The 15,996-nt window shown below is 44.1% G+C and overlaps 1 protein-coding gene across 2 annotated transcripts in view; it reads right to left on the minus strand.

Moving 5' to 3' along the window:
* Positions 1–579: 579 nt before the first annotated feature.
* LOC147904742 (uncharacterized) overlaps positions 580–15,996 on the minus strand; it is a 43,043-nt gene continuing 27,626 nt past the window's right edge. Inside the window, exons 7-11 of one of the 2 annotated variants that reach the window (XM_087395320.1) lie at positions 8,750–8,803; positions 8,551–8,618; positions 8,264–8,374; positions 2,015–2,086; positions 580–1,528 (exon numbers count right to left, since the gene is read on the minus strand). In XM_087395320.1, the coding sequence (XP_087251446.1) occupies positions 1,280–1,528; positions 2,015–2,086; positions 8,264–8,374; positions 8,551–8,618; positions 8,750–8,803 (554 nt within the window). In that variant the 3' untranslated portion in view covers positions 580–1,279. The remainder of the gene's footprint in view (positions 1,529–2,014; positions 2,087–8,263; positions 8,375–8,550; positions 8,619–8,749; positions 8,804–15,996) is intronic. The other variant, XM_087395325.1, reaches the window with a different exon arrangement.

Below are 15,996 nucleotides of genomic sequence, written 5' to 3' on the forward strand. Positions count from 1 at the left end.
TACTTATTTATATTAAATTTAAAAATAATATTAAAGAATAAAATAAGGAAGTGGAAAAAAACCAAACCTGAACAGGTACCTAAACTAAAAAGAAAATGGGATTTGAAGCTTCCCAGTTTATATTTTGATTCTATGTGCAAGGATGCTACACACACCCAAAGCTGAAATACCAAAGATATAAAAACGATGGACAGAGCGACTTTCTTGTATGATAGCCCTTTCGAGAAAGTAATAGGAATTACTAAATTGAGAGCCAGTAATGTTAAGATCCAAGAAACTACAATAGCTTCCACTAGGTACAACTAAGTCCCACAAATCATGAGGATAAACGCCTTTACAGGAGATATGTAAAATACTCTAAAGTAAATAAGGTGACTTATTCATTGTTTATCAAGTTTAATCATTCATGAGAACTACCTGTGTTGTGTAGGAGATCAGATCTGAGTAGCAGAGGACATTTTTAGATGCAAATAGCATGAATTTATTTATACTCCTTTTGTCTCCACTATTTTTTATAGCAGAGAAAAAAGATCCATTTGTTTGTTTGATAGCATCCAACAAACTTTTGGCACTTTCAAATGATCTTAATGCCAATTTGAAAGTAAGATCCAGGGCTCAAAGTCACTGTGCTACTGTTATTTGTTTTCAGAAAATCGAATTAAGCAAAGCGTAACCTTCAAAGCCGCTTGGTTGTGCGCAGCCATCAATACTGACTAATCAAGGAGGACAAACCCAAGGACCCTGTCAGCCAGGCTGTGGTTAGGCTGGAGCAGAGGACTGGACTTAATAGAATTCACAAGGTGGAACAAAATAACTCTCTCTAGCATCGAAAGCGAATCAAAGCCTCACCAATTCTGGTTCAGCAGGGTTGCTACTTAGTTCCAGGGATCAAAATTTCCACTCCAACATGCTGGTGTAGGAAATTTCTTTTTAAGAGCTGGTTTCGGTGATACTTCTTTTGGTGATGAATAAAGATATTGCCTTCAACCTATGGTAGTTGGCCTGTGAGTAAAGACAAAGGTGGTAGCTGTGTTCATCAATGCAGTGCTTCGGGACTAACAACAAGATTGAGTCTTCACCTTAGAACTCAGAATTTTCATTCCCATCTCTCAAAGATTACAGAGGGTCTTTTAGTAGCAAACATAACACTGTTTTAGCACATTATCACTAATGGGTATGCAATGAGTTTTCTGAACATCCATGCTTCTCTATAAGCTTGCCATCCAGGAGGATGAAGTTCCAATCTCCAAGTCTTAACTTCTTGTATTGTGCTCATCTTTCAATGAGACCCACTAATACTTACCTCTACCATTTTCTGTGTCGATGCCAAAGTTGTGGTCCTGGGGAAAATGCCTGGATTCCAATCTGCATTTCTGTGCATAAAATGAATACCATTTCCTTTCGGAGGATACTTATGTGGCAAAAACATCACTAACCACCAGTAGGCACCACCTCTATCAAAGAGAGTGCGCAAGTTTTGTATTTTTCCCAGGTCATAGGCATTTACATAATTGGGCACAACAGGTATCTGTCCAGGAAGAAAATTCTTATTACTCATCCAAGTACAAACACAACTCCTTTGAAAAACAAGGAAATAGCATCCTCAATGTGCATCAAGAACAAAAGAACAGACAGCAAAAGAGAATAAAGCATGCCAATTTCAGAAGTGCACCATTTCAACACAGATATAACTTCAAAAGGGTTACACATCCCGCGAGTCCAAGTGACAGGTAGCATCAAGCTTCCATAAATGCTTCAATGTTGAAAAGAAAAGTTCATCATGCAGGAAACTAAACTAAGAATGACAAAAACAGTGCTTCTAAAGCAGCCAGATCCGCCGTCAATCTCTATGCATGTTTATTAACCAAATCAGGAGATAGATCTGTGATACATCTTTGAATACCAGGCAACCTTTTCCCAAATTTTTGTAGATAGACCTCATTATTGCAATCAGAAGGAATCAAGGAACAAATAGTACACTAAACAGAAATTAGTGTATATAAAGACATTTTACCTCTCCCTTTTCTCTCGCTTCCAGCCTGGCTTGTCGCCTTCGCCGACGGTAGGCATAAAAATCAATTGTTGTCTACAGAGGGACAATAAGAAAAAAAGGGCACCTTAATCAATGAAACAAATGAAGAAACCGGAAGATAATCTTGATGTACGCAGGAGTATTTCCCATAGCATTTGAATTCAGAGTTGCAAAAAGTGAAGCCCAGCTTATGCTTAGACCTTAACAGGACACTGTCCATAGCAAATCCAAAAGTATCTTGCATTGCAAAAAATTTGTGACTCCTAACTCAGGTAATGAGGTCAAGTTAAAGCAAAAGAGATACAAGTCTACATTGATGGCATCCATTCCTGGACGTCACATTGACTAAACTAAACAAAATTAAGTTGCTGAAGAAACTTCATGTGACCACTCAAGTCAAACCTTTTCTAGTGAAGAAATAAAAATCACGAATGCTTTAGATGCCAGAGATGCAAACACAAAGGACCTTTCTCGGATTATGATACTTAAACAACTTGCAAAATAACCAGATTGGAGATAACTCACTCTAAACAACCCCAAATTCAATTATTAAGCATCTATTTTGATAGTGCATAAGTACTTTTAATGCTGTGAGATTCAAATAGTTTATGCATTACCAGGTAGCACAAAGATTCAATTCCCTTCAGTATGGCATCATAGCCGAGTTTGCTGATTTCTGCTAAAACCTGAGAGCTTTGCCCACCTATGAAGAGATGGCCAGCTCCTCTTAGCATGGTATTAAGCATCTATTTTGATAGTGCATAAGTACTTTTAATGCTTGTGAGATTCAAATAGTTTATGCATTAGACAAAGTAGTCCCTGAACGCGTATTCAGGTAGCAATTCCCTTCAGTATCGCATCATAGCTGAGTTTGATGATTTCTGCTAAAACCTGAGAGCTTCGCCCAGCTATGAAGAGATGGCCAGTTCCTCTTAGCATAGTATGAACCATTCTATTGGTTGAGAGATTTAGTGGGAGAAATTTCCATGCTTCGCAGCCTGAGATTGCATTTAATGCATAAAAGTTGTACATGGTTTAGGAGGCCTTCTCCTTTGATGACTTCTTATGCATATTTGAGGCCATGCCATGGTCAAGGCCCATGTACACACGTCTTGGTTAAGGTTTGGATGTGCCCACGTCCTTGGTTGTTCAGGTGCCATCCACTCCTCAAGTGTAAAACCAAGATTGCAGCGGTCACAGAGGGTGGATAAATGACCTTGACACAAGTGTGGATGGTTCCATTCAGGGCATTCCATTGTGTGAGATGGTGACAGTGAGGGAGTGCAGCTGAGTGCCTTCGACTCCCTGCGCACCAACACGCATGAGTGTCCTATAATTGGTGTACTCTGTGTAGCAACAAAGGAGCTTGACTCATTGTCTTTCCTCTTTGTCTCATACAATGTGTGTTCTCAGATAGGTTGGGATCTTTCATTCATGGTGTGACATTGTCTATTGAGTGTAATATAGAAAGTTTGTATTTCATTGTACGACATTGGCTGTGTCTCCACTATACTCATCGTCACCATAGAGACCAACCAAGTGGACTACAATTCCACCAATTTTTTGCAATCACGGTGGGACTCTCAAGTTTGAGTGAGCGTTGCTCGTGAATAGTAGGTCAAGCCGAAGGAATACACCTTCTTCACCCATCCACAACCAAGACCAAGGCGAGTCCTCGAGGAGGTCTTCAAGTGTACTTGTCTACCCTAGACAAAGGCCTAGATGAAGACAATATCTAAAGTCATGGTTGCACATGTTCGTCCTATAGGGATATAGCAACCTATGACTGTACAGAGCACAACAGATCGAGTCACAAAAGGTACTAAGTTTAAAGCTTGCTGAAAAGCTTCAAACTTAGGTCGAGGTAGAGCCTTCATAAAAAGATCTGCCAAGTTGTCTTCAATGGGAACATAAGACACTGAATATCACCTACTGATAATTTCTCTCTGCCATAGTGATAGTGAACCTCAATATGCTTTGTGTGACCATGGAAAACAGGATTCTGTGCAACAGCCAAAGCACTCTGACTATCAGTGAAGATGACGGTAGGAGCAGTATGACGTGCATAAAGATCTGCAAGTAATTTTCGAAGCCAAACACACTCCACTATAGCTGTAAAAGCTGCTTTGTAGTCAGCTTACAGCTAGAAGTAGCAACTGACTTTGAACCAAGAAATGCATGAAGTACCAAGCATGAACCACTATGTGACACACGGGTGTCCAAACACTATCAGTAAATCCATGCATAACAAGTGAAGAATCAGCCTCATAAAGGAGGTCCAAATGCTGAGTGTCTTTGAGATACCTGAAGACACTTTTCACGGCATGCCAATGGTGCGTAGGGGCTATGCATATATCTGCTCAACTATGAGACAGCATACTGTAAATCACGTCTCGTATAGCATAAGTAAATTAAACAACCAACTGCCTGCTGATAGAGAGTGGCATCACATGCAGCCATCCTCAGAAGAGAATTGAAAACTAGGCTTGAATGGTGTGGATACTGGTTTGCAATCCTTAAACTAAAAACGCTACAAAAGCTGTCCAATATACTTGGATTGTGACATCAAAATGCCCCTACATCAGAGATCTAGAAGCACACAGATATGTTAAATCAGAATCTCCCTTTCCAAAGCTTTGGCTAAGTAAAGAAGAAGCTTGTTAGGAAGGACGTAAATACCCACCTCACTAATAGCAAATTGGATGCCCAGATAGTAGTGCAAAAGACCAAGATCAAACGTAGCAAATGTCTTCTGCAAATCAAGCTTAAAATCTGCAATTTGCTTAGCATGTGTCCCAATCACAAGCATGTCATCCACATAAAGGACCAAAATCAGCAAATCTGTCCCACTCTTGTGGATGTAAAGGGTAGCCTCTGTGGGGCTATTATGAAAGCCAAGTTTGAGCAAATGAGTATGTATCTTGGAATACCAAGCCTGAGGTGCCTGCTTCAATCCATAGAGGGCTTTCTTTAAGTGGCATACCTTGCTTTCAGAACCTTCAACATCAAAGCCAAGAGGTTGGAAAACATAGACCTCTTCCTGCAAATGCCCATGAAGGAAAGCTGTCTTGATATCAAGCTGATGTACCTCCCAATGAAAGTGGGCAGCAAAGGCAATAACAATGCGAATAGTAGTGATCCTAGAAGTGGGAGCAAAAGTCTCCTCAAAGTCAATGCCTTGCTGCTGAGCATAGCCCTTGGCAGCAAGACGGGCTTTGTAACAGTCCACCGAACCATCAGCTTTCTGTTTAATCTTCTAAACCTACCCAGTTCCAATGGCATTCTTGCTAGGAGGCAAATCACACAACTCCCAAGTGTTATTCTAATAGATAGAATCCAATTCAGCTTGCATAGCCTGCAACCAACTATCATTCTGAACGGGGACAATCCTTATATAAATGCTCCACTCCGCATCCAACGCATAGGGGCGTGGGACCGGTTGAGGAGGGCACTACTAGGGTGAGGTCCTTGTAAGGAGACTCCTGTAAAAAGTGCAGCCCCTGGCATTTAAAGCATGATACGGGAGGGTTTGATGCGCCCTTATATGTTCATTCTCTTGCCCTATGTGGACCTTGACATGTATAGCATTGGATTGGGGGCCTCCATGCCAAGTAATTCATGTCTCTTGCCCTCAAGGCCACAGGTGCTGTCTAATATACCGGGACACGATGATCCTCATGTAAAAGGTAATGACTTATGATGTCACTTCCTCCCTCGTAAAGGATGATAGTTAGGATCTGGCTGTGATCATAGTTAGGCTCTTCCCAATCACTAGGTAATTCCTCCACCATCCCTGCTGCTCCAGCGAGCTCTCCTCTCCTCTTGACATCTCCCCCCCTCCCGCCTTTCCCAAGCCCCCCTCGCTGAAAGAGCTCTTATGGCAGCTCCCTCGACTCCTACATCCATTCGGATTTCCATCTCCATGGAGGACAAGCAGCACATGCAGCTTGCAGTTTCTCGCCCACGAGGAGCCAAATTAAAGATTGGATTCAGGTAAACTTGACGATAGAGGGTGACCACTTCCACGAGGTCACCATCTATAAGGGAGGTGTCTTTCTTCTCTAGTTGAGCTCAACGATATCACCTAGGCCCTTGTGGAGTAGAGCCTGATTTTACTTGGCCCACATGTAGAGTTCTTCATACCATGGTGCCATGGCTTTGTGATGAATTACATGGATTCGACATACCATGTGCCACGCTTTCTACTGGCCCTCAAGTTCCCCGACCTTTTGAAGGAGTATCACTCATTCTGCCTTCTATCGGAGGGTAAGTCTCCACCAACAGCAGCCATAGTTTTGGCAGATGACGGGGTCCCTCGACTTAGGGTGATAGCAAAGTATCCAAAAACTTAAGGCGATCCTTTTGCAGACCTTGGATGGGGGCTCCTTCCATCACAGGGTCAAGGTTTCAAGAAACCCAGTAGTGCCTTCACTGCAGAGAGATGGGGCATCTTGCGAGAGCCTTCCCTTGCAGCAGGTTGAGCGTTGTGCAAGACAGCAACGGGGGGGGCATGCATCCAGACCTATGCACACAAATAGGCACTAGCATGAGACAAAAACTCCTTGGGTTAAGCCTTACGAATGTGCTTGGACTTCGGCGGATCAAGGAAAACCAGGCCAACAAGCTGCAAAGAATCACAGACACCAAGCACGTCGCTCAACAAGCAAGGGTGAGGACCGTCATCATCCCCCACGCCTCTACAGGAACAGGCTAAGGGAGCCCCTACAGATTGACCTCAAACACCTAAAGGGGAGGTCTTCTTCAATCTTTCAATAGACCCGGTTCTCCTTATCGCCCCCAGGGTTCTTGACCGATTCATGAATTCACACTGAGAAGAAGTGCACCTTCCCACCGACCCCCCAGCCCTCATCACCCAGTCCCCCCTAGCCCCCACCCCCAAATCCCCTCCTCCCATCCCCCCTCTTTCGCCATTGTTCATGCCGCCTCCACTTCTGTCCTCTCTCCCTCGCCTTATCCCCCCTCCACTGCTACCAATGACTGCGAAGTCAGGGCTCACCACCCATCCCCCTCCCATCTCCCTTACCTCTTCTTTATCCCTCCTCCTGACGCCGTAGCCTCCACTTTCTTACTCTCCCCACAACCGTCGCCTCCCCCCCCCACCCCCCTCCACCTCACCATCTGCTCGACGTCCGTCTCTATCCAGGCCCCCAAGTGCGGCTTCATCGTCTCAACCTAGCCTTCTTCCTCATAGAGTTAGGGCGTGACTCCTCGTCCGACGCAGGAGTCTTCCCCTCTCTCTCCACCCACAACAGCCCCTTTCATAGCATTTCAGGCAGCCATGCCCTGACACATTCCAAATGCCTACCCGCTTGCACTAGAGGTGTGAGTTCTCATGTTGCAGCCCCAGAAAGGGGGCTCCATTGCTGCAGTTGGGAGCCCATCCCATCCTTTTTGGGGCTTACAACTTTGCTTCCACAGGGGAGGAGCAGTGAAGCCCCTTACTCTTTGATTTGAGGGATTACAAGTTTAGGATGATGGACGAGTAGTTGGGGTATCAGGGGAAGGAGTTGGGATCATGCATGTATATACGGCTACTTTCTAGCTAGCTTTCTCTCGTGACAGGTGAACGGACACATTGCTACATTGACCATATGCACTAGCGGTTTGTTCAATAGTCGGATCCATGCTACTTGGTGTAGCATTAGTGGCCGAATCAACAGTAGTATGATGATGGATTTCTTGTAAGCATTGGCTAAACTTACTCCTGCCTTTCCCTGAGATTCTTGACACAATATTATATGGTCCAACCAACAGTCTTATGCAATTAGATGGCCTGTCCGCAGTTTTCACCCATTGGCATGATATTCCTTCTCCTTGCACATTGGGCTGTATATCTCTCTTTCTTATCCCCTTTTTGTACCAGGCCATGCATGTGTATTTGCATGGCCGTTATGTGAACTATTCATATGTCTTTCTAGTATGATACATGTTTGGGCAGAAAACCGTCCCTTTACTTCACAAAGAGGAAGGCTCTCTTTGATAGGCTTCAGATTCACTAGACCAATGAGTTGTGGCTCATTACCTACTGGAGGCCCACACAATGGGAGGCAGGACCGAGGAGATTAGACAAGAAAACATTTTATTGACATCTTCGAAAGAATAGGGTCTATGAGACAACGTACAATACAATGCATGCAATGCCAATTAAGAGAGAGAGAGAGAGAGAGAGAGAGAGAGAGAGAGAGTTTAAGGATCTAGACCATGACTAACCTGTGCTGATGTGACCAGATACACATGAAACCAGAACAGGCCAGTCAAGGAGAAAAACACAGCTAGGGCAACCACAAAGGTAAAGAGTACACCTGTGTGCTCTTCATCACCCTGCATGACAAACAGTACATCATTTGTGGAAAAAGCAGTGATATGAGTAATAATGTTTCCCCTAAGAAACAAGAATCCTAGCGCATTTGCCAAAGGAACCATCTAAGCCTAGTTACAATCAACGATTGGGGCCTGCCTTTCCACTCATGGACAATTCTAGATGCACATAGACTTACATCAGTTTCCTGTAAAGGAATAGAAGCCATGTACATTGTATAACCACACCCTATCCACATGTAGAACACTGCAGAAAAAGTGTCAATAGCCTCTTTTTCCCACCCACAAAATAACTATCTACAGGAATCACAAAATAACTATCTACAGGAATCACACTTGTAAAAATAAAATAAGGACAGTCAAGAATATGATACATACAGAAAACAAAGAAGAACCTGTAATTGTAGAACCCAATACAGTTGTGCATCCAAGCTATCATGTCAAGGCTTTCAAATACTATTTCCAATTGTAAAATGCTTGTTTGTAACATTGACATCAGATCAAATTCCAATTTCCTAAAGAACTAGAGATTGATCTAATTGATGGTATTGTATATCTTAGCAGAAAACATCAAAACGTACCTTTAGTCAAAAGAAATATTTTAAGATGATCACATCAAATTCATCACAAAGTCTAAAACATCAAGGCAGTGCAATTGCCTATAGAACAATTGACAATGTTTATTTCAGCATTGCAGAAACTTTTACATGCGTGCTTCACTAAGCATTTCTTGGATTGAGGTGTCAATCAAGTGGTTCGAAAGGCTGTGGGCGAATTTATAAGATGATGTTATATTAATCAATGAGCTAATTTGATTGTTTGATAATTTTGGGCAAGCATAGAAGGACTTGGAATTTGTTGAGCTTATGGAGTGGAGCAGTCTTTTGATATAACATACGTGAAGCCTTGGACGTTCATAATTCTCTCCCCAAGCAAGTTATGTGCCAGACCTGTTTCACTTCATAATTTTTTGCAGTCTCTGGAAGAAAGCCAACCTGGTACATTATTTCGAGATTTTGATTGGAGTTTCGCCTAGGAAAGCACTCTAGTTATACATCAAAAACACATTATATATAAAGTATATAAAATATTGTATGCATAATTATTAATATATAAAGTCTATCATATATGGAGACTCTCTCTCTCTCTCTCTCTCTCTCTCTCTCGCTCTCGTGTTCGCTCTTTGCATCTCATCAGAGAGCCACCATGGAGCTTGGATACATGGAGCCGGTTCATGCACTTGGGACTCTAGCTCTGAGCACTCGATATTTTCATGCCACCCTCATGCTATTTTGCTACTTTTTTGCTATTTTGTACTAGTATGCATTTTAGTACTCAGCAAGGGCCTTAGTGAGCCCTTTGCCCCGGCTCACAGTGGTCTGTATGGGCCCGCGAGGCCTCCTGCAGACGTTAATGTCTCTCTCTCTCTCTCTCTCTCTCTCTCTCTCTCTCTCTCGTGCTTGCTCCTTGACCTAGATCCTCCTCGATGCAAACGATGTTGTCTTACTGTCATCTTCAACAAAGGGCATACAACGACACTTGAATGCACTCCATACCTTCTATAAGACACATGATGTGGAGGTCAACCTTGATAAAACCAAGGCCATGATCTTCAACACGTCCCAAGCAGCCATGCGCAGGATTGCCGGTGGAGGTCATCACATCCTATACATAGTTGAGGTTCTTTTCTCCAGCCCGATTTTCACAATTCAACCAAGGATGGAGGACTGACTGAGCAGGGGATACACCGCACTTGCTAGACTCAAGCAGCAGTGCTTTCACTCTCATTTCCAAGATCCACATACTAAGTCTCTTCTCTTTGACTTCTTGGTCCGGCCAGCAGGCAAGCATGGCAGTCCTTGCTGGGGCCTGACCTATCAGAGGTAAATTGGGCGTGAATGGAGAGGCTCTGGGTTCCCTTATTGTCACGGATGATCCACAGTAAGCCATCAGTCCCACATGAAATCGTTCTAGTTGAGTTCGGGGCACCTCCACTATACCTTGATGCAGCATGCCAAATATCAGATACCTCTACCGAATCACGGATTATGGTTCCTCGACCACAGGCCAATGCAGGTTATCGTGGCTCGCTTTAGCAACTAAGGGCGATCATAGGTTTTGGTACCCATGTACACACAAATGGTTTGAGAGATAGATTGTTTCCCTTTCAATATAGCCTTGAGGCCCCTTCTGTTCTACTCACTCACCACGAGGCTAAACATGTTATCTCGGAGGATCTCCTACAATGACACACATTCAGGACCCGGTTAGCCCCCAGCGAGCATCCTGCGAAGCTCAGCTTCTATATGGACCAGTACTTATGGATATCAGAGGAGTCCACCTCCCCCCACTGTTTGAGAATATCAATCGGATAGTTTTGTGTTTTATCGCAACAACTACAAACTAAGAGTCAGCATGTTGAGGGCATATACCTAGATGATGAGTCCAGGCACATGCCCAAACTCATCTTCTAAAAACACAACATATTGCAGTTTCAATCTCATGATAGTCACTCATAAGGTTGAAAACCATAAACTCCATCACGCATAGGAGGGAATAGCTAATATGACATCCCCACTGACATCATCAGCGCCCAACAGTGGGTATAGAACATAGTATAAACATATGCTCTCACACATACAAATCCACACACCCACACATACTTGAGCATCCATTTATACAAAGTCAGGGTATTGAGTTTACACTCCGGAGGTGAAGGGCTAGCACTCAAGGACAAATTGAGTTAGAGAAGCACGTTGCTCTCACATGCCCTGTGTACTATGAGATTTGAGGTTGTTACCACTGTCTTTTCAGGGACAAGTTCGACACCTCTCCAACCTCTTGTGTTACTGAAGATGTTTGGCGACTTTCATTAATGAGGCCGTATGACACAAAGACCATCTACTCAAGGTGCATAGACGAGATCATGACACTCAACCAGATTCCACCCAAAGTGTGATCACTAAGTAGGAAACATAGTAGCCGAGGCCCAAAGCGAGACACACCAGACTTGTCAGCGAGTCGACGCGCTGGGAATCTTTCCTTCATGTTCACCAGACTAGAGGTACGACCGACAAGTGTGACAAATTGACAGTTCTGACGCAACCACAGCTAGGAGACTACAACAAACCATACACTGATTGTCGCCAGCACTGTATCACAGCTCTTATGCCACTGCAGCCTCGTACATCACCAAGATCCTTGTGGACTTGCTCACTCCACCAGCAGCCAGAGAACAAAGAAATTGGGATCCTCTCTCTCTCTCTCTTTCTTTCTTTCTTTCTTTCTTATTGACTTCATACCCCTATTAGAAGATCACGTTGCCCTGATCACTCGCTCACTACATGACGCTGTGCTTCACGCTTTCCCTCACACCACTCGCTCCACCCGCCCTCCACCTTGTAATAGCTAGTATGATGATGAGTGTAAGGCTTTACGCCGTCATCTCAAATTCGCAGCCAAAAACAATCTTCCGAGCGAACTAGAGATGCCACGCGAGTATCATCGACTGGTACGTAGAAAGAAACTAGATTTCATTCGTTGGAACATCACTGAAAAAGAGACATTTAAAAGAAGCTTTTATACCAAGAGACCACACCATACTATCCTCCCTTATATGAGAATGAAGATGGTAACATCCCAAGTAATGTACTCAAGTATAGGGAGAAGGAAAGGATCAGCGAAGGCCATAATCTCAGCAAACCGGTCTGCGCCAAAGAGAAGAGTGATACGTTGTTGAAAGAAGATCTTGCGGCTCAATATGACATGAATTGATATATATCGAGAAAACAATGGAAAAAGGAAAGAGACACTCAAGAGAGAGAACCTGAAGTGACCTTCATTACCAATAGAGTAAGACTCCACTCCAATGCAACTCAAAATACTACAAACACAAGGGAGAAGAAGAGATTTCATACGTACAAGAGGGAGCGGAAGCTCCAAGACTACTCATAGAGAGAGAAGAACTAGAGAGAGATGGACTCAAGAGTCTACATAAGAGAATATCTACAAGAGCGAGAGAAGGCTCGTGGAAGAGACTTGAGGAGACTAGAGCTACAGCAACATGAGGCCTAATGGTGGAAGAGATCATGAACAAGGGAGAGGAGGACTCCTTTTATAGAGATTTTGCCACCCTCCTTCACCCATTTACAATTGCTGCCTGTAGATTCCTTTCCCCATCAATCACATAAGCCCGTATGTCATCATCCATGTCCTTTTTCGCTAGTCTTGCCATGTGTCCCATCAAAAGATGCTCAAGACTCTTAAAATATTGAGAAAGTCAAGAGTCTCCCTACATGGAGCCCATAGGGACCCTCTCTTGTCCACATCCTCCTTATTCCACATAGGAATTCTAGAAGGATTCCTCTTGACTCCATACTCTTCCACATGCCTTCCACACGCTTGGCATGTGGTCTCTCATATATTATTGGAACACATGGACATGAGCCCACCTCTTTATATGACTCACTCTTCCTATTTTAAAAACCCCATAATATCCCATACACAAATAACTCTCACCCCATACCAAGGTATTTATAATTCATTCCTATGGTATTTACAATGATCCATTCCACTCATCCTCTCAATCCCATACAATATCTTAGAAAATAGAAATAAGTGAGAGCCGCTAGGCTCTCACTTGATACTCAAACTCTTATTAAACATAGAAGAAAACAATACTAATGCCAAATAAAAAATATCAATTTTTGGCGTCACAACGATCCCCTTCACCTCTCACTGACACTTAGGTATGGCATTACTATGCACACACACTATATGACATCCCAAATCAGCCAATCCCTAACCTCTCACATATACCACGTCCCACTTCTGCACCCTCTTCACTAAGAGGGAAGTGAAGAATGCCGGAAACTTCATAATAGCCGAGCGAAGAATCAGACAGTGCTTCCGCTCGCACTTTCAGGATCCACGGACTGAGGGACTGCTTTTTGACTCCTTGGTCCGCCCCCCAACGGGGATGTATGGAAGTCCTTGTTGGGGGCCAGACTTGTCGGATACAGAGTGGGCTCGTGTAGAGCGGCTACAGGTTCTCATGCTATCGCAGATGATTCATGATAAGCTCTCCGTTCCTCACAAGATCATTCAGGCTGAGTTTGGGTCATCCCCATTACAGCTAGATGCTGCATTTCAGGTTATCACGTATCTGCACCGAGTCAGAGAGTACGGGGATTACACTTCTGGCCGCAGCAGACTACCTTGGCTAGCTTTGTCCTCCTCTATGGCACTTTCAGCAGGAGGGGACCAAAGATGCTGGTATGCACGCATTGAGAGATGGTTTGAGCAACTATGACTCCACATGGATGGACTCCCTCCCTTCCAGTATATTATGGATGCTCCGTTTTCTCCCCTCCTGTCACATGAGGTCAATCAGGTAATCTATGAGGATCTCTTGCAACTACACACATTCTGGATCTGGTTGGGACCGAGCAAGCTCCCAGTGAAGCTCAGCTTCTACATAGATCACTGCTTGCACATCACACAGGAGGGTTTCATTGACCCACCAAGATATATGCAGATCCACCTACCCCACTCACTGAGGATCTCTATTGGGTAGTTTCGGGTCTCTTCACATAGACTTCGTACTGAGAGCGACAGAGCAGAGGGCATACCCAAGGAGAGGCGCATATGCACATTATGCAACATACAGGAGGTTGAGACGGAGGAGCACTTCATCTTCAGGTGCCCTGTTTACTATGAGATTCGAGGGTGTTTCTATTGCCTCTTCAAAGATAGTTGTTAGAAACATGGTGAAGAGGAAGAGAGAGAGAGAGAGTTAGGGAGTGAGGAAATAATGCTCAAATGAAGACATAATGAAAAGCTCTCATTCATTCATCAAGTGTATTATGACAAGTGAAGTACAAGCCTTTATATAGGCTACTCACACACACTCTAGCACCTAGTGCATATGGGATAAGTCCCATGATGACACATGGCACTCACACAAGACTCACACACATAACCTAGTACTAGATCACCTAGTACTACACACACATCACATCACATCACCACACTCTTTGACTATGATATCTCCAACACCCCCCTTCAGAGCAAAGAGATGTGAGATCCAGCACGCAAGAGTAGACCGATCCCCCCTCCACCGCAATACTGCAAAGAGCAAGTCCAACTATCCAACACCTCGCGTGTGATAGTGACTTCTCAGTCAGCTTGCGACCGGCAAGGGCAAACCATCACTCGTCATCCCCCCTTACTTTGAACTGGGTGGTGTATACCATCAACCAAAGTGAAATACAATACAAGCATTTTTGGGGAACAACCCAAGGCAGAGTACCTCTTAATGACTCCAAATATATTCAATTTATAGGGACAACTCAAGGCTGAGAACCTTGATGTGACTCAACACAAACACACATGGCATCATTGGTCATCATCTATCACCTCAGAGAGCGATAGATCATGTACTATAGCAAATAGAGCTTGCTCCTCAAGTCCAGTAGATGTGGCGTATATATTCCCGAGCTTGTCCAGTGTCTCCTTGGCTGAAGCAGTGAGGTCAAGATGATGAAGTAGTTTGTTAGCCGACCTCACACCAATAAGTACTAGTGCCTTGTCATTCTTCTCATCCCAAGCTGAGACTTGTGCAGATTGATCTTCACCACAAGGGCGAGGCTCCATGTGTGCAAACTGAGGGAACAAACTTGCAGCACTAGCTGAAGAACCAGCAAGTATGGCGGCTGGTCTAGGACTCCAAAATGCAATAGCAGCATCCACGTATGCAAGTGGGCAGATATGGGCGGCTGTAGGTGCTCCAAATACAAAAATAGATCTCGAAATTTGTGAAGCAGCTCAGCAAGGCAGCTCCAAGGTACACCAAGATGCTGTAGCACGTGTGTAGGTGTACCAAAGCACAACAATAGTTCTCTGAAGTGAAGGGCGGCTCCCTAGAACAACTCTAAATGTTGTAGTAGGCCACCACAATGAAAAATGGCTATAGATGAGCTGGAAGCCAGGAAAAGCTCCGAAAATGCTGCTGTTGCAGCACTCTCAAAACAGCTCGAAAATGCAACAGCAGCCTCAAAACAGGTCGAAAAAACCTTCAAAAACCTCGAAATATTGGAAAGAATGCTGTCAAGTGGCCGACTTCACAGCAGCAGCAATAAAAGACAGGTTTGGTGTCGAAAACCTTCACATGTTGCAGGTACCTCCAAGAAAACGCACAAGCCAGCATGGAATAGGGCGCCTAGTGCTCCACTGGCTGTAAGGTCAAAAACGAATGCAAAATGGCTGCAAGGAGGGGCAGATAGAGGCAGAATTGAGGCAGCAAGCTATGGAGAAGGAGGCAGCTAGAGACGGAAATGAGCAGGCTGCATAGGAGAGGCGGCTGAAGCAGAATTAGGGTTAGGGCAAGAGTCACGAATTAGGGTTAGAGCAAGGGTGGCGTGGCAGCTATTGAAGGTGGCTCTGATACCATGTTAGAAACATGGTGAAGGGAGAGAGAGAGTGTTAGGGAGTGAGGAAATAATGCTCAAATGAAGACACAATGAAAAGCTCTCATTCATTCATCAAGTGTATCGTGACAAGTGAAGTACAAGCCTTTATATAGGCTACTCTCACACACTCTAGCACCTAGTGCATACGGGATAAGT

Source organism: Dipteris shenzhenensis, chromosome 2 (assembly GCF_047967505.1).
Source record: "Dipteris shenzhenensis isolate YYH24624 ecotype China chromosome 2, Dip_SZ_1.0, whole genome shotgun sequence".
Taxonomy (NCBI): domain Eukaryota; kingdom Viridiplantae; phylum Streptophyta; class Polypodiopsida; order Gleicheniales; family Dipteridaceae; genus Dipteris; species Dipteris shenzhenensis.